Source organism: Raphanus sativus, chromosome 1 (genome assembly GCF_000801105.2).
Source record: "Raphanus sativus cultivar WK10039 chromosome 1, ASM80110v3, whole genome shotgun sequence".
In the NCBI taxonomy this organism is placed as follows: Eukaryota; Viridiplantae; Streptophyta; class Magnoliopsida; order Brassicales; family Brassicaceae; genus Raphanus; species Raphanus sativus.
In genome coordinates, this window is record NC_079511.1 from 24,536,299 (window position 1) to 24,554,729 (window position 18,431).

At 34.1% G+C, this 18,431-nt stretch overlaps 1 protein-coding gene and 2 long non-coding RNA genes across 7 annotated transcripts; 2 read left to right on the forward strand and 1 right to left on the reverse strand.

The window, feature by feature from the left end:
- Positions 1-2,223: 2,223 nt before the first annotated feature.
- On the forward strand, positions 2,224-6,024 carry LOC130496523 (uncharacterized). Of its 3 annotated transcripts, XR_008935683.1 has the most exons (5): positions 2,224-2,404; positions 5,109-5,194; positions 5,293-5,359; positions 5,559-5,645; positions 5,734-6,021. It is a non-coding gene; the product is annotated as an uncharacterized LOC130496523 (long non-coding RNA). The 3 variants fall into 3 exon arrangements; XR_008935682.1 differs by having other exon boundaries at positions 5,293-5,645; positions 5,734-6,022; XR_008935684.1 differs by lacking the exon at positions 2,224-2,404 and adding an exon at positions 2,417-2,512 and having other exon boundaries at positions 5,293-5,645; positions 5,734-6,024.
- Positions 3,014-4,651, forward strand: LOC130496508 (uncharacterized). 3 transcript variants are annotated; one of them, XR_008935666.1, is made up of 4 exons: positions 3,014-3,501; positions 3,596-3,805; positions 3,945-4,086; positions 4,406-4,651. It is a non-coding gene; the product is annotated as an uncharacterized LOC130496508 (long non-coding RNA). The 3 variants fall into 3 exon arrangements; XR_008935665.1 differs by having other exon boundaries at positions 3,018-3,673; positions 3,746-3,805; XR_008935664.1 differs by having other exon boundaries at positions 3,021-3,805.
- Positions 6,025-7,757: 1,733 nt separating the features above from the next.
- On the reverse strand, positions 7,758-13,893 carry LOC108861365 (nitrile-specifier protein 4). Its single transcript, XM_056988602.1, is given in 7 exon segments — positions 7,758-8,888; positions 11,402-12,139; positions 12,228-12,632; positions 12,731-13,120; positions 13,123-13,245; positions 13,346-13,563; positions 13,827-13,893. Coding segments are annotated over 6 exon segments (2,796 nt in total). The 5' UTR covers positions 13,544-13,563; positions 13,827-13,893; the 3' UTR covers positions 7,758-7,946.
- Between the last annotated feature and the right edge of the window lie 4,538 nt (positions 13,894-18,431).

Consider the following 18,431-nt stretch of genomic DNA (forward strand, 5'->3'; position numbering starts at 1 on the left):
CGAAAGGTCACAAGTGCTTAGAAGAAAGCATGTGATTTGGTGTTTCTCTCTAGAAAGTGAGAAGAGAGGCAAGATCTCAAAGAGATGATCCTTCTCAAGGAGGGGATGCCTCCTTATTTATAGAAGGATGAGGTCTAGGGTTTCTTAATCACCTCCTTTTAAATGGGCTAAGCCCATTATCTTATAGGCCTTGTTGGGGGGTAAAACCCATGTCCAACAGTAAGCCCCCCCCCCCAGTTCGTTGAGAAAGATGAAGTTGATCTCTGCGAATTTTACGAAGAGGTTTATAAGACAATGGACTCAGCGCATTTACATTTAACGATCCAAGCGAGTTTACTTTGAACTTGTGCCTAGTAAAAGACAAGTTTAAATAAACTCGTGCTTAGGAGTCGTAGCTCGGTGAGTAACTCGTGCCTAGTGGAAGGCAAGTTTACCGTGTTTCGGCGTATAACTCGTGCCTTGTAAAAGGCGAGTTTATGAAACCCATGCTTAAGAACTATAACTCGGCGAGTAAGCCATGCCTAGTAAAGAAAGAGTTTACTAAACTCGTGCTCGATAAAGGCGAGTTGTCGGTAACTCGTGTCTAGAAAAAGGTGAGTTGAATGAAACTCATGTCTAGTAGAAGACAAGTTTATTCAACTCGTACCTAGTAAAAGACGAGTTTGCGACTAACTCGTGCCTAGTAAAAAGCAAGTTTGTAAACCCATTTCTAAAAAAGGTAAGCTGTACTCGTGCCTTATCGTAAGTAACTTGGCAAAAGTCCAAATTCAATGAGGATCAGAGAGACAAAATCATACCAGAAAGGCAATGTGATGAGCTCTCAGCGAGAAACTGCGCCATGTGCCGACCAAAAGCCTCCACTTGTGCATCTTCCCTTAGCTCGAAATTGTGATCGACAAAGAGTTGCAAAGGGAAGCGAGATGAATATTCTCCTCCACGTCCGAATAACCGCAAGGTTCTTAACCTTGTGGTCGTGTAACCGCGGTCCCGAGTAACTGCTAAAGACCGAGCCGAGTGACTGCGAGAGAGTGATCCGAGTAAATGCAAGAGAGTAAACTGTGCCGAGTAACCGCGAGAGATCGAGCCGTGCTGAGTAACCGCAAGAGAGCGAACCGTATCGAGTAGCCGCGAGAGAACGAACGGTGTCGAATAACTGCAAGAAAGAGAACGGTGACGAGTAACCGCGAGAGATCGAGCCGTGCCGAGTAACCGCGAGAGAGCGAACCGTGACGAGTAGCCGCGAGAGAGCGAACGGTGTCGAATAACTGCGAGAGAGCGAACGGTGTCGAGTAATCTCGAGAGAGTGAACCGTGCCAAGTAACCGCGAGAGAGCGAACGGTGTCGAATAACTACGAGAGAGCGAATGGTGACGAGTAACCGCGAGAGAGCGAACCGTGCTGAGTAACCGCGAGAGAAACGAACTGTGTCGAGTAATCGCGAGAGAGCGAACGGTGACGAGTAATCGCGAGAGAACGAACCGTGTCGAGTAATCGCGAGAGAACGAACGGTGACGAGTAATCGCGAGAGAGCGAACCGTGTCGAGTAACCGCGAGAGAGCGTACCGTGCTGAGTAACCGCGAGAGAGCGAACCGTGTCGAGTAACCGCGAGAGAACGAACCGTATCGAGTAATCGCAAGAGAGCGAACAGTGACGACCAAACGGTCAAATGGACTCCGAGTCCAATCTTCTTCGAAGATACTTCTCCATGCCCCACGGTGGGCGCCAATTGTTTGAGGTGAGTTTGGTCAACAGAAAGTAAGAGAACTCAAGAGTGGGATGAACAGAGACGTTTTATTAGAGTCGGAATAACGAGGGTACAAGAGTAGGAAAGCCGGCTAGTCGATGCTCGGTAAGCTCCTAACCGGAAGTACAAGAGAAAGCGGCGAGATACAAAGAGAGTAATGGAAACCCTAATCTAGCCGCAAGTCTGTGTGTCTCAGTGGTCATGCATTTCCTTCCTGTCCTCAACTCCTTATATAGTCTCTTAGGTCGGTTTGCTTTGACCTAATCCCTTCTCTTCGTTATGGGCCTTTTGACTTGCAGGCCCAATTGGGACAACTGTTCGGCCCGAGCCGCTTGGTCGCTATTTTCGGCTGCTCGTCGTCTATCCAAAGTGGTCACGCGCCGAGTTGCGGCTCGTCGGGAGCCGGCTTCAAGCTGATCATCCTTTGAGTGATAGTAACGGGCCTTCTGTTCGCTGGGCCTTGTGGGTGGTGACAATCCATCCCCAACATTCGTCTCTACTCTTCGTGTGGCGGCGGCGATGCGGTGACGATTGTGTTTCTTCTCACAACCTGAAACGGTCGGTTTAATGGCTTCGTCTTTAATCCCATCGATTTGCACCTCCACGCTTCAAAGCGTTGCTTAAGATCTGAGTGGCGGTGTGGGTTCGGTATAAATATATGTGAGATCCCTCCCTTGAACTCATCGTATTTCCATATCACTTTCTTACGTGAAATCATCAGTCAAATCCTCTCAATCATAAGTTTTTACAAAAATTCACAGTCGCGAGGTTTGTAGTTTCAGTGACCTTTAGCGTTAGCTTTTGCATTTGACTAAGGTTTTTCGATTTATTAGATCAATTTATGGAATCCGTTTCATCTTCTCCATTTAATTTGCAGAGCTTGAGCAGAACCAGTGATTTTGTGGTGGAATTTTTGTTTGGATAATTTTATAATTTTGTTGAGGTGGTGTTAGACTGGAGCAGGAATCTGGTTCTTTTCTAATATTAGATACATCGCATAGGAAAGTGTTGCTGATGGGTAGGGACGCACTACAAAAAAAGTCTACATTCATAGCACAATACTATAGCTCGTTTTACTGAACTGCTATCGTAGAAGAGTTTGAAATTTTTGAATTCTACAACAGCATTAGATAAACGCTATGATAGAGTAAATGCTATGATATCAGTAAGCGGGAACTAATTTCGCCAAAACTTGAATGAAAATTAGACAAGCGCTAAATAGAAAACATTTTGGAATATTTAAGTTAGAAAAAAAAATATTGTGAGACTAAAAAAAAAAAGTTTCACGCTCTGTAGAAACACAAACCCTATTAAAAAAAATACCACTAATACTCTCTCTTCCAGGTGAGTTTGACTCCTAACCCTAGCCACCGCAACCGAGGCCTCACCGCAACCAGATGCAGATCCGATGCCACTGAGATCTTTTCCTCCAACAGAAAGACGAACCCAGGCACCAGTGACTGGCTAGAGGCTTCTGAGTTCTGACTGTTTCCCCGTCGCCTTGTAACGGAAAGAGCCCGCCGTTAGACCTACGAGCCACAAAATTACAGAGTTCTCGTTTAATTGTGTTGTTGTGCAGATTCCTGGAGTTGGTAACCAGTACAGGTACCGGCGAAGCTGTCGAAACCCTAGTGCCTCCAGCAACATTTCTCGTCCTCTTCAGCAAATCCGGCACCACCGAGGAGCTTCTCCGTCTCGTCCCCTGCGAACCAAGTAGGAGTATGCAGCTAATCATCGGGAAGAGCTTAATCTTCAAGGTATGACTTTGAGATTAAGTGTTAAGAACCATTAGTGTTTGGGAATCAATCTATTATTGTCTGTTTCTTACATGTCGAGGATTTTATGAAAAAGAGAGATGAGCTTCCTGTTTGTAAAGGAGGAGACTTGAGAAGTTATCTTCAAATTCAGTGCTGGAGAAACGTGTAACAGGTTAGGGAAAACTCTGCTTTAGATCCTATAAGTACTGGTGTACGTTGAAGCTTTGTTTGAATCTATAAACAGGAAGCCGAGGACAATTGGATCAGAGATGATCATGGATCGACTAACTATGCTGCCGATAAGGTTTTAAGTCCTTCTGAAGATTCTCTGTGCTCTCTGAGTTTTAACTTAACAAAGGAGCTTCAGTTCAGACAACAGACCCTAAGGGACTTTCTGTTTTTTTTCTTTTATAAGTTGAACTGAGTACTGGTCATATATGCAGGTCTTGGAAATGATCCGAGCCTTGGAAGCATGTGCACAAGTGGACCAGTTGCCTTGCTGTTGAGAAGGAAGAGTGGAAATTTGATACACTGTGATTTATGACACGCACTCGAGCTGTTATCTTCTGCAACACTAAACGAAAGGTAATCTTTATATACTCTATTTGATTTTTTGTAGGTGTTATCAGGTGTCTCATATTTTCAGCATTGTTATCTTAAGTTGATTTGGAAGCTTGTAAGGTCCTTGAAATTTGTACTCGTTTGTGATAATCTGTAGTTGTCCACTGCTCAATATTTCTCACAATCTCTACCTGCCTGCAGATTTTTAGTAAATTTCTTTGGGTTCTTAATTTATTCTGTGATGCTCTGTAATAAGATTATGGTAGAGCTTGGATTGACATGAGCAACTTTCTTTATCAGGTTTCTCTTGTCATCTATTTAATTTTATTCCTTGTGTGTATAGGTTTGCTTGGTTTCTGCAACTCTTCCTCACGAGATTTTGGAGATGACATCAAATTTTATGACGGAGCCAATGAAGATACTTGTGAAGCGTGATGAGTAGACTCTTGACGGCAAGAGGATTAAGTTTAGATTTTTGGTTTATTTAAGTTTATCATTTAGTTTAGGTTCTTTTCTGGTTTTAGTTTGGTAAACTGGAATTTGGTTGTAAACTGATTTTAATTTATAAATAAAATTATTTTTATTTTAATTATAAATCAAATTTTGATTTATTTTTAATTATTTTATTTGAATTATAATTATTGTAGAAACACCTATCATAGCATGAAATATGAAATATCAATCAATTTGTAACAAGAGAAGAACGCTATAGTTAAGTTATTCATATCGTTTATTTATTGCCATCGTATCTGCATATTACATAGCGTTAAAAAAAAAGCTATCGTAGATGGGGTATCTATGATGGCTGCCGATGACATAGCATATGAAAAAACGCTATTAAAGGTCTACGATAGCATTTATCGTGAGCTAAGAATGTACATATTTCTTGTAGTGACGATTGGGATATATCTCGCAGGGTTCATTAGGTCGATGATAACTGTTAATAAATATTTCTTTGAGAGTTAGAAGCGCAAATGTATCTTGCAGCTCCAGATTGTAATGATTCGTTCTTTGAATTAATGATATTTTCTGTATGTTTGTTTCAGATATGACCGAGCAAAAGCTGCTGAAATATTAAGATCTGGAAGTTTTACAAAGAGATCACAGTGATTCTGACACGAGAGAAATTAAGGTGAATTTTGCTTTTGCCTTGATATAATTGAAGTATTGGACTATCGAAATTATATACACTGTTAAAAGTGTGTGTGTGTGTGTTTGATACCTCCATAGGGAAAAAGGGCAATAGTCCAGTTATGGTGTTACAAAATCAGCCTGGTACGTGGATTCAAAGGTGGAGGTAAATGTGCATTGGATTTGTCTGTATGGATTTAACTGGAATGGATTTAACTTGAGTTATTGAAGTTGTTTCTATGTATGGTTCAAGATTAGCAAGCTCTGAGTTACTATGAAGAGTCCAAGAGTTATCAACGTTGATAACCGCAACATTTGTTCTTTCTTTATGATATTGATGACTCTTTGTTTTATCACTGATCTAGGAAGCTGCATTATTCTATGAGACCATCGTCTATACGTACATACACATATGGTGAAGTTTAAAGTGTCTAGCTTGGGGTCGTGTGTTTGTAAGTCATTATTTATTCAAAGCGCAAACATCAACTCAGTTGTTTGAGCCTAATACTGATTTGGCTACCGTTTCTACTTCTCTCTCAGGTTCATTGGTTAATGAAGTTATAAGGGAGTAATTTTGGTAGTAGTTTTACTGTCTTAAGCTTTGAGATGGGTGGTCATTCTCAAAGGACTCGAGTAGGAAGAGCAGCAAATCATCCTCAAAAGTTCCAAGAAAGCCCCGTACAACCATAGTTATAGGGAGGAAAAATACGTGGTGGCCAAGAAAGCCCCGTACAACCATTTTAGGAAGTTTTACAGTTCAACACATTTCTTACATATTGTTTAGAAATTTATAATTTTCTCATCTAGCAACTGTAAACTTTTCTTTTTTTTTCATAATTCTTTGTGTTTATTTATTGTATATAGTTGAGTTTTCTTTCTTTCCATAATACAACATAATCAAGTAAAAACACCACAAATAAACACACCATCAATATTTTTAATTTTTCAAAGCTGTTTAACATATTTCAGTTGAATTTTCTTTCTTTTCATTTGACCACATAATCAAGTAAAGCACCACAAATAAACATACCATTATGATTTTTAATTTTTTAAAGTTTAGCATATCTTTTATTCGTTAGTTATTTAAACCATATATTTTACTATAACACTTAATAGTACACACAACTTTTAATAATCAATGACATTTTTAATCCACCGCAGATGTGACCGTTTAAATAAAATATTCAAAGTAGTTTCTTAATAAGTTATAATTTTAATAATTTTGGTATTAAAAAAACTTAGTATAAAATATTTTATAATCAGACATATTTCTGTTTTCAATAAAATATTTTTATGATATAATTTAAAACTTATTAATTGTATTATTGCTATAAAATGTGTTTAGTTTTTATGATTAAAATGTTATTTGAATCAATATTACATGCACACCAATTCACCTTACTACTTGCTAAGAAAAATTCCAATTCTCGCATTTGTCAAAAGAATGACATTACCGTTATATATACAACTGAGTACAAGTTATTAATCAATATTAAATATCGATTAAAAAATATATACCGACTCACTTAAAATATTATTCAAATCAATAGATTTAAAAAAATATATATAAGAGAAAAAATAACAATACATTCAGAAACAAATGTATAAAATAAAAAAATAATTTCTAATTATGGACTGAACTTCAAATTAATTTTGTATTTATGTATTGAAATTTAATTTATCATTCCAAGTAATTTAATACAAATATTTCATTATATAAGTAAAATAAACATTATAATGAAAATATTTAAGATATATATATATATATATATATATATATATATAAGTAAAATATTTTTATTATTTTTCTATTTACTCACACGCCCGCCCGTAGGGCGGGTTTACCCCAGTTTATTTTAAAACGAACATCCGTAGTACGTAAAGCTCTAGTTTAGATTATGGAACATTTAAGACTTAATAAACATTCGTAAAACAAAGATTATAACTTCTTATACACTTATATTTAAGCTTGTGCAGTTACGTCATCACTATAAAACTTGGTAATGTATTACCATTTTTTAATATTCAAAGATAAGTATTGATTAGTTATGTATGTACTAATAGAAATGAACATAATTTGATATTTTCAGACGTTTTTTAATCTCTAAACCCTGTTCTGCTGGGATATCGTTAAAACATTTTGACCACTTACGGATAATAGTTTTTAACAAAAATAGGTTGGGACAACAATTACTTTGCTAAATTATTTCAAAATAGAAAGTTTTCATCACCTTGAAAATTTATGATCACATTTTACTGTTAAAGTTCAACAGCTAGAAATCGTTGAAAACTTATGATGCAATTCTTATGGATTTAATATTTGGATAATTTGTTAAAATGTCTTCAAAAGTTTTGGTGGTTTTTTCACACACTAACCGTCAAAAACATTTGACTGCCTAATTCATTGGAATTTTGTCAAAATTTCCTGATAATCGTCAAACATTTATGATGAAATTATGACGGATTTTGATTTCTAAGAAAACACATGATTTCTTGTAGTGAACAAACAAACATTCTTACAACTATAAAATTGAAACTAAAAGAAACAATCAATCTACCATAATTTTAAATATTAAATTGCCCGGTTTACAAACACATGATTATTTAAAAATTCAGTTCTACACTTATTTAAAAACTCAGTTCTACACATATTATTCAATTTATTTCAGTCAAACAAAACAGACCTAAGATGTAGTCGATCCATCCCATGATGCAACAGACAACAATTTTAAAATGACCAAGAACGAGAGGTTTTAAGCAGAGTCTACACCATAGAAAAAGATGTCATCATAACGACCGTTGGTCGGAGCCTTCCCTCCATACATCAACAACCCCTGTTTCCCATCCAGGGACGCAGTCGCGGATGCACACCATCCACGCGGACTGTGACCTTCCTCAAGTTTCTCCCACAACAAACTCTCAGTGTCCAACACAAAAGCACCACTGTCCAATTTCCCTGGACCCAAATGAGCCTGTGGGTCCATCTCAACCTCACCTCCTGATATGATTATATATTTTCCCACGACAGCTAGGGCGAACACGCTTCTAGGCCACGGTTTTTCACCGATTGTATCCATTTTAGTCCAGTTACTTTCAACTGGATCGAAGCAATGAACATCGTCCATTGCTTCACCGCAGAATCCATACACAACCCAAATCTTCCCTTGCACAACTACGAGCCCTGCTCCACCTCTCGCTACTCTAGACTCCCCAGGATTGGGAATCTCTGTCCACTTTTGATCGATGATGTTGTAAGCATGAAGTGTGTTGAGACGAACCGTTTTACTCACTCCACCAAAGACATATACGTTTTCGTCATCAGCAGCCATCGAGAAGAAGCTACGCGGTTCGGGTCCTTTATCAACAGGTGTTATGAGTTTCCACTCGCTCTTAACCGTGTCGTACGAATAGAACCCGTTGTAATTACGGTTGCTATCGCGGCCACCAAAGACGTAAAGTGTAGTTCCGATGGCTACCATGCCAACGCCTAAGCAAGGGAGTTCTGGAACGTCGCCGTTTGGAGGAGCGATTGACCACGTGCGAGTGCTGAGATCGAAGACGTACAGGTCCTTATCTTTACCGATGGGGAAATTTGGCGTTATCTCTCCTCCAAAAGAGTACATTTTGTCTCCAACCATTGCTATAGCGTGCGAGCATCTTGGTCTAGGTTTAAGACCCTTCCCTTTTTGGTTCACCTGAAGGTAATAGTTACCATATTTTCAGAATGCAATATCAGTCACACACGAAACTATTATCTTGTTCAAAAGTTGTTTTTAGAGCAATTGCATGCTATAGCCTATAAACATGTTTAGAAGATTATTTGCATCTTTGGTAAACGTACATAAAGTGACTGTATGTGTTTCCTTATATGACATTATTATTCCTGTAATACCACATCTGGTGTTTTTTTTTCTCTTACTCTATTTCTTTAGAAATCGATATGGGGTTAAGAGGGACTAACCCAAATTATGTTTCAACTATCTTGTACATATCCTTTTATTTGTTATCTTTTATGTATTAATAGTGAGTTATCCTTTTAAAGTATTATAATTACTCATATAAAAAAGAGAAAATTGGAAAAAAAACACTATTATCTTAGATTTGTCACTTTAGGATTTCTAGAAGATAAAAAATTATGGTTTAGAGTTTAGAGCTTTTATTGGGTTTAGGGTTTAGAGTTTTTATTTGGGTTTAGAGTTTAGGGCTTAGAATTTATATTTGGGTTTAAAATTTCTATTTAGGTTTAGAGTTTAAAGTTTCTATTTGAGTTTAAGATTTAGAGTTTAAAATTTCTATTTGGATTTAGAATTTAGAGTTTTATATTTGGTTTTAGAGTTTATAATTTTTATTTGGATTTAAGATTTAGAGTTTAAAGTTTGAAGTTTTTATTTGGGCTTAAAGTTAGAGTTTATACTTACGTTTAGAGATTAGAATTAAAAGTTTTTTATTTGTGCGTAGGGTTTTAGAGTTTCTATTTGGGTTTATAGTTTAGAGTTTAAAGTTTATATTTAAGATATAGGGTTCAAATTTTTTATTTGGGTTTATAATTTAAAGTTTCTATTTGTGTTTAGAGCTTCTATTTTGGTTTAATATTTATAATTTAGAATTTGGCTAATGAATCTGGATTAAAGCAAGTTGACTTCAATTAAACAGCAACAAAAACACACGATCACATGCTGATGTTTAGTGATAGAGCAAGAGGAGAATAATGTAAATTCTTTTTGCTTCATATGACCAACCACAGCCTATCCTCTGTATGGGGCTTACACAGTGGTTGGAACAATGATAGAGCAAGAGGAGAATAATGTAAATTCTTTTTGCTTCATATGACCAACCACCTAAATAAATAATTTTTTGTCTAATTGCCTAAATAACTTTCCTTTTATGCCTTCCTACCCAAATGATTCTTGTTTTTAAGGAAACACTTGATTAGGACCCGCCCTAAAGGGCGGAAATTGATTTGTCAAATTTCAATTAATAATATATGGTATATATAATATGTGTATATAATATTATATATATTTTGTGTAACATTTATATATATATATATATATACATATTAGACATATATATAATATTTTATTAAATATATATAGAATTTGATAGTGTTATAATTTGTGTTGTACTTGTTATTAGTTTGTATTTAATCTTCTTTCATTTTTAGTATAATAATTTGCCTTGTCACACTTTTTACCTTTTAACTTATACACATAGTTATGCCCTTTTTCAAAAAAAACTTATACACATAGTCTCGTAAAATGTAATATATAAAAAACATATTTAAAAAATCTACTGACCATATGCCACCATTATTTGGTTGTTTGAACAAAAAAAAATCATGTTCTTGCAGAACTGTGTATGTTGTGATATGATGTAGGTGAAGAGTAAATATATGGAAGTAAAGTTAGTGATACGAACATGAGCCTATGTTGGTCTATGCCACAATTATTTGGTTTTTGGAAGATCAATGAGCATAAGCATACACGGTCTTTGTATACTTATGTTGTAAATGAGTCGGATATTTTTCTCTTATGTCTGGAATGATATGGAACTCGTTGATTTAAAAGTGGTTCAGTTTTATATGATATAATTATATTAAGAGATTAACCAAAAATATTATAAAAATGTTACTGGTTAGGTTTAACTAATCTATGTTGGTTAAGATTTGGTTTAATTTAAGTTGGTAGGTTGCATTGTATAGGAGGCATGATATATTCTAGTAACAACTATGAAAGAGTCCAAAATTTAAATGAAAACTTCAAATAGTAGATAATTCCTAAATTAATGGATTAGATAAATAGATATTATTTGATGATGTAATGGATGATTCGATAGTTACAAATGTTAAAAAATGTTTTTTAATAAATGACAAATATTCTGAGTTCAAATCTGTATAACACAGAACTAAATCTGTGTTAAATTAAATATCAGACTAGATCCGTGATAGCAAGTCACGTGGTTTCTTCAGTTCTTTGGTTTTACTTATTCATAGTTAGTTTAAGTATGAGAGTATCAAATCACATGTTTATGAGAGTATCAAATCACATGTTTCTAGATCAACAATAGATAATCTTATAACTAGGACCTACCAATTATGTTGATATTTAATTAAGAAGTCTCTCAGATCTATGTCTTACTAGGTTTGCTAAATATAAACCAAACATATTAATTATTTAACTGTTTGTCTCCATCCCTACTATGTACGTACCTCGATCCACTTGCCACGCAACATCCGAGTGGGAGAACGATAAACATAAGCTCCGAGAGAATGAAGAACATCGCTGGAACTTCCATGGAATCCGATGATTTTGCCGCCTTCGAGGAAGAACATATTCGCTGATGGCTGTCCTTTCTCTTGACCTCTCTCGAAGGACGGAGAGGTTATGCCACCGAACGTCTTGAATGCAACAGACGTTATAACTTCAGTCTCCAAGCCCGAGAGTCTACTGTAGTTAAGTTTAACAGATGTGATGTAATCGTCTTTAGGAACCTCGAACACCTCTGTTCCAAACACTGTCTTCTTTCCGTGCTCGCGTGTCTCTCTTTTGCCGTCTTTTGTTTCGTATTCGAACTTGAGGTAAGCTACATAGGAATCTCCTAGACCAACATAAACTTTTCTTACATTATCAAAAGCACCGTCGTCAAATGTTTCTCCATCGATTCCTCCTACAGCTTCTATTTTGTTGGGAGAAGAGGAGGAACCATTTAGGACAAAATAAGTTCCAGGAGAGTTTAGATTCGAGTCAGGGAGCTTATCAAAGCCCCTGATCTTATTATCCTTTATTTGGACAGAAAATGGTGTACCGTCATCTTCAGAAAATTTGTAGCCCAAAGAATCGGAACCGTCCTTGTCGGTTTTAAACTTAATTCCTTGAAAAACATGTGAAGAATCGTACCAACTCTCGAGAGAAACGAGATGATCCTTAGGAGGATTGCTTATCACAAGCTGCAGAAAATACCATAGAAAACTTAGATATCAAAATGTGAGTAACTCTATAAAAATTCATTCAAAATTGTATAAAATGCTAACGCACCGTTGAAATGATATCTTTACCCTTCACATCGTGGACAAACCGTTCCTTTGTCTGTCCGTTTTCGACATTATGAAACTTTAATTCCCCAATCCCTCCATAACCAGCTGAAATGTAGATTTTGGACACACTGTTGGGAGGAGACAAGGAGTAGGGTAGAGTTGGAGCGGGAACGGAAGCAGGGAAAGGAGCAAAATGTGCACCGAGAGCATCAATAACACTACCGGACCGACCACAAAACCCGACAAGCTTGAAACCTGTCCTCTCAAACACAAATTTCCTACCATCCTCATTCCCAAAGGCAGGGGAGGTTCTTCCTTTTGATGTAGTAAACTTAAGCGACGTAAGCTTGCCATCGGTAGTTCCCTCCACTAACGTTATATACTCATTAGGATAATCCACCACAAACTGCAACAAGATGCTAAATTTCATTCAAACTTTTCATAATATCACGAGATAACATATTAAAATATATATATATATAGGTATATATCAAGATTAATTACCTCTTGTGGAGCTTCATATCTCTGCCCATGACTATGTGGTACGATTCTTTGGCCTTTGGCATACTCAAACCTAACGTAACTGACAAACTTACCACTTCGTCCAACGACTACTTTTCTAACACCATCAAAAGCACCATCGTCCCAAGCATCCCCACCATTCCCACCTTCAAGGTTAAAGTGCGCAAGAGGATAATTGAAAGCAAAGAAGTGAGGTCCAATGGCATTAAGAAGGGGACCAGCGCGTCCATGGAATCCAAGAAGCTTTCCTCCGTTTTTACTCTCCAACAAGAAATCTGTCTCATATGATACTACAGGTGATACTGCAGATGATATTGCAGTTGATACAAAAGTTGGTATCATAGGACTCTTCTTATGACCGAGTGTGTCAGATCAGATGTCCTTCCATGGGAGGTTTTGAAGAATAAAGATCTGATCAGCGTTGTTTTCTGCCTGATATCAGATTGGTGGGTTCCACCAACAGCTGTGATATATTCATCCGGATAATCCACCGCAAACTGGATACCCCATTTTCCATTAGAAACAACAAATGTACAAGGCAATAAAGGTATGGTAACAAGAACATATTGAAGAATACACATAGTCAAAGTTTATAACCTCTTTATGCCTCCGGGTAAACTGCCCGTGTTCACGGCTTTCAGTATCTCCGTCCTTGTCGTACTCAATCTTGATATAAGAAACACTTAGGAGGGATTTTCCAACAATTATTCTCTTAACCCCGTCAAAAATACCATCGTCAAAAGGATTGCCCATGTCACCACCCGCGGCTTCGACTTTTTCTGACATGGTGGCCATCTTCTAACTTCAACGAAAGCCTGATGAATTGAAATTTTTATTTTCATTCAAAAACTTATAACAAACAAGAAATTCAACATGATGTGTACTTGGTAAAGAAAGAAAATAAACAGAATAACATAAACTCTGTTTTTTTTTTACTTATCACAAATCAAAAGAGAAGTTAATACCCTTGGTAGCTACTATTCTACCGAAACATTGTTTTTTTTATTTGAGTACTTGCATGCTTAAAACAGGAGTATCATAAGGAAACTCGTAATAACAGAGAAAGAAAGAGAGAGACCTGACTCTTGAGGGTTGTGTTACTCTTAGGTTGGAGGGGAGCTGTGAGTGGGAAAGCCTCATGAGATTATATGTATATTATTGACAGACACTCTTTTTCAGTTTTTTTTTTCTCAGGGGTTACATTAATTAAAGTTAAAAATGTCACCTAGCTATAGTTATTATTATTTATTTAATTAATTAATTTTGATTCAAATCAATTAAATTTATATTATTACAATTGTTATTAATTGCTCGTTTGTAATTAATACAAACAATTGTACTCCCTCTGTACTATTTTAAGTGATGTTTAAAGTTTTTACATAAAGATTAAGAAAATACAAATTTTTATGCAATTTATCTGGGTTACATAAAATTGCATTAAATAAAATCAGTCTAGCTAATAAAAAAACATGTAATATTTTGTAATTGGTTGTAAATTTCAATTGACATTAAATTTTATCTAGAAATGTGAGAACCTCACTTGTTATGAAACAAAATAAAAATGCTTAAACATCACTTAAAATTGTATGGAGGGAGTATATTATTACAATTGTTATTAATTGCTCGTTTGTAATGCTCTTTTCAAAGTGAGGTGAACCGTCACTTTAAGCAAGAATACATTATTAGGACAAATTGACCTAAAGAAGAGCTAGTGTGTGTATTTTGCATTTACATATCATGCAAGAGGTTTTCTGGATCAATTATCTAGGCCTGCAAGTATCATAACCCTTAATAACTAACCCCAGTAAAAAATTGTGCGGTTGAACTCGTTTTTTTTTTTTTGCTTTTAGGTCATGTTTAATAACGTTAAAAAATACAAAGATGACTGGTCGCGACACTGCAACGGTCTCTAGTATCAGAACTTCTGCAAATTTGGTTCAGTGATCACTCTTTTTGAACTATATCATATTTTCGGATAGGGATCTACCACTACTTTCAAAAAAAGAGTTATTAGATGGGGTTGGTATGTGTCTTATTTTTATTTGTAAGGCTTTGATCAAAATCAGCGTACCATTTAATATATATATAATAGTACCTTTTACCTAACGAGGATAAAAAAGACTTACAAAAAAAAGAAACATTATAAAAAGACTGAAGGGAAGACCGTCACAGAAGGGAAAACCTAAGCTGTTAAAATTAGGACTATGCATTTTATCCGTTAAATTTGATTTGATTTGTTATTCGTTGTTATTCAATTTGAAAATTTATGATATCCGTAAGCTTCAAAGCAAAGTAAATATTAAAATTTAATATCCATTAAAATCGAAGCAAATCACAAATATTAAAATTTTGGGAAGTGAATATCCTATCCGATCCGTCAATATATAAATACATGTATTTTTTTATTATATTTAAAGTTTTAAATGTATAAAACTATATAATTATTACTCTCATATGATTTGACAGATTATATTCACATTATTACTTATATAAAAGTATTATATAAAAAGAAGAAAAAATATTTATGACAATTATAGATTTTTTCTTAAGTTTTATATTATTATAATTATTAACTAAGTTTAAAATTTTACAAAATATGTAAATTCACTATTTTTTTAATTTTTATCTTTTATATCATGCAAAAATATATTTTAGAAAAAAAACTGGATCGTATTATTAAGATTATTTATATAAATCAAAATAAATGAGATATCCGTAAGTATCCGTAAATATCCCCAAATATCTATTTATTTTTCGGATATCCGTTTTTCCGAATATTTGTATTTTTCCAAAGTAAAACAAATCGGAAAATTAGATATCCGTAATATTCAAAACAAATCACAAATACCTTCAAAACCCTGAATACTTAATCCGTGCCGAGACCTAGTTAAAATGACTCTTATGTTTATAAAACTCTACGCGGTTTCAGACTAGGGTCCTACATATGACCTAGTATGATTTAAGAAAATCGAACGAAAATGGTTACAAGGGATATAAAGGTGAGAGAGATGCTCTATTACTCCAAGTGGGAGTGGTTGCAAACATTTAAAAAATCAAAAAAAAGTTAACAAAAGTGAACGTGTCTGTGAATTAATAATGTGGTCATTTTTTAATCGTCGGTAGTTGTAATAAAATTACAAATACTCCAATTAAAAAGATAATAAAACTTTATCTCCTCATTTCCTCATTCTTTCAAAACTTTCATCATCTTTTGAATAATTTTCAAATAATTATTTTAAATTTTTATTTTGCATGAAAAATGCTTCGTTGTTTGTTAATTTTATATGCAGTTGTAATCTGTCTTTTGATTTGTGGTCAAAGAATTGAGACCATTAGGAAATTTTGTGATTCCTCAGAGCGGTATGCGAACTTTTTCCAGTTACCAACTTGGGTAGCCTCAAGTCTTTGGTCATTATAATTTCATAGGTTGCAATTGCTAGTCTGAGGTACATCTTACCCTTTACTCAGAATTTTATAACACTTTTTCTATGTTGGTAGACCAGATGCTGTGACATCTTAGTCGCCTCACAATCTATCATTTTGGAAATTTATCACTCTTCTGAAAATGTGTTACTGATTGATCCTTCCCCTCCTTTCACTCTCAACCATCAACATTTTCATATGGGGCTGAAAATTCCGTTTACTTATGAGAAAATAAGTGGTTTTGATGTGTTTGGAGATTCTTCTAGCTTAACTTAACTAGAGGAGAAAAGACAACTAAACTATCACAAAAGATCCCAGCTATGATAAATGGATGACAGTTAGTGGAAGAGGTAAACAAGGTCTTCTTTAGCTCTATGCTTATTACAAACTTTTTCCAACATATATGTGAAAACTCATACGTATATTATCTATGTATTTAACACATTAAAAAAAGGATAGATTAACAAAGGCCTTTAACTCATTCCAGCAATCAAACCAAAAGGAAGCAGTGTCATTATTTCGCAACATTGCTCTTTATAATGCCTATTCAGCCTCTGAGAGGTTTAGCTTAATAGGCATTAGGTTGAAATCAGTATAATAGGGGTGCTATTTCCATTTTTAAAAAACACGTCACACGGAGACACGAGATTCCATTTTCGCAAATATGCCAGTTATTCGTGTATATACGTGCAATTACTCTATATTAATTATGCACTATTAATTAATTTTATGTTGGATTTAGTAAAAAAAAATATATATATATATTTAATAGACCAACATATTTCTCTTGAAATTTTAAAAAGCATTGTATTGATGATACATGTAATAGTTAAAATATTATGATCATCTTTTAATATATAAGGGATTTTATACATGTTCTTAGTAAAAGTTATTATAGATTAGCCTAATTATAACACTGAATTTGTTTGTACATATTACATTTGATAAGGTTACTATTAATATTTTAGGTTTCAAGTTTTTTTTTAAATATGCATTATTTTACGGTTTTGTATTAATTGTCATGATATCATATACTTGAAACCCTGAACATATACATTATATGATTTTCTATAACTCATTGTTATTGTTATTTAGATTAAATATGATCAAAATTTGTTTGTGATTAATTTTTTTACTTATCCATATAAAATTATTATACAAGATTTGCAAAATGCGTTATGAGTTTTATATTTATGTACAACAAATAAAACAATGTTCCCTTATATATCAGCTTCTTAATAAAGGTGGCAATTTCTTGAACAATCACAATGTCTAGTATTATTTATTTTGACATCTTCAAATTGATACATAATTAAATTAAATAAAACAAAATATATTTTAAGATAATGAGATATACCAATAAAATAATTTTCTGAATCTTTCAGTCTAATTTTTTAAAATATATTTAATATTTCATTGGTGTATCACATATATTGATCGCAAAATTTTATTAAAAATAGATTTGTCAGTATTTGATGCTAAAATATCTATATTATTATTTAAGAAATGATTTTTTGTATTCGAGCTTTCACGTCAAAAGTTATAGTTGTTAATGTTGTTGATAATCTTAATGAATTTTTATATATAATAAAAACGAAATTTATATTAATCATATTATTTTTTTAAAAAAAGATAATTTTTATATAGGAACTCAAAACTTAGTTTTGCATACAAAAATATATTCCAAGTTTAATCAAATGTAAAAGTAACCTAAAAGACTAGTGAAAATACAACAATCTCCTTATGACCAAACAAAAACATGTATTGAGTTTTACTATTATAACCCTCCGCGTGAAAAGACTTACAAAGAGACTTCTTTGAGAAGATTTCTTGTAGATCTTTAAAATAATTTAATTTTTTTATAAAAAATATTTTGATAAAGAAAAAATTGAAGTCATGTAATAATAAACATTTCTAAATGATGTAAAATTAGTTTTACTAAAATGAATTATTTTTAAAATAGATGAGTGAATGTAGATTGAGTTATGATAGTCTTTGGTTTAGGGTTTGGTAACATATGTTTTAATATTTTTGGTATATTTATTGTAAGATTTTGAAATCTTATCAATTTTTTTTTTTAATTTGACCTATATGTGTTTAGTTCATATCTAATAACTTGATTTAAACACTTTTTAGGTATCATTTAAGTTTAATGAAGTCTTCTGGAAGTCTTGTGACATATCCCGCCTAAATTTTAGTAAAAATTAGGGTTCCCGCCCAAATTTTAGAAAAAATTGAGTTTTCCGCCTAAGTCGAAGTC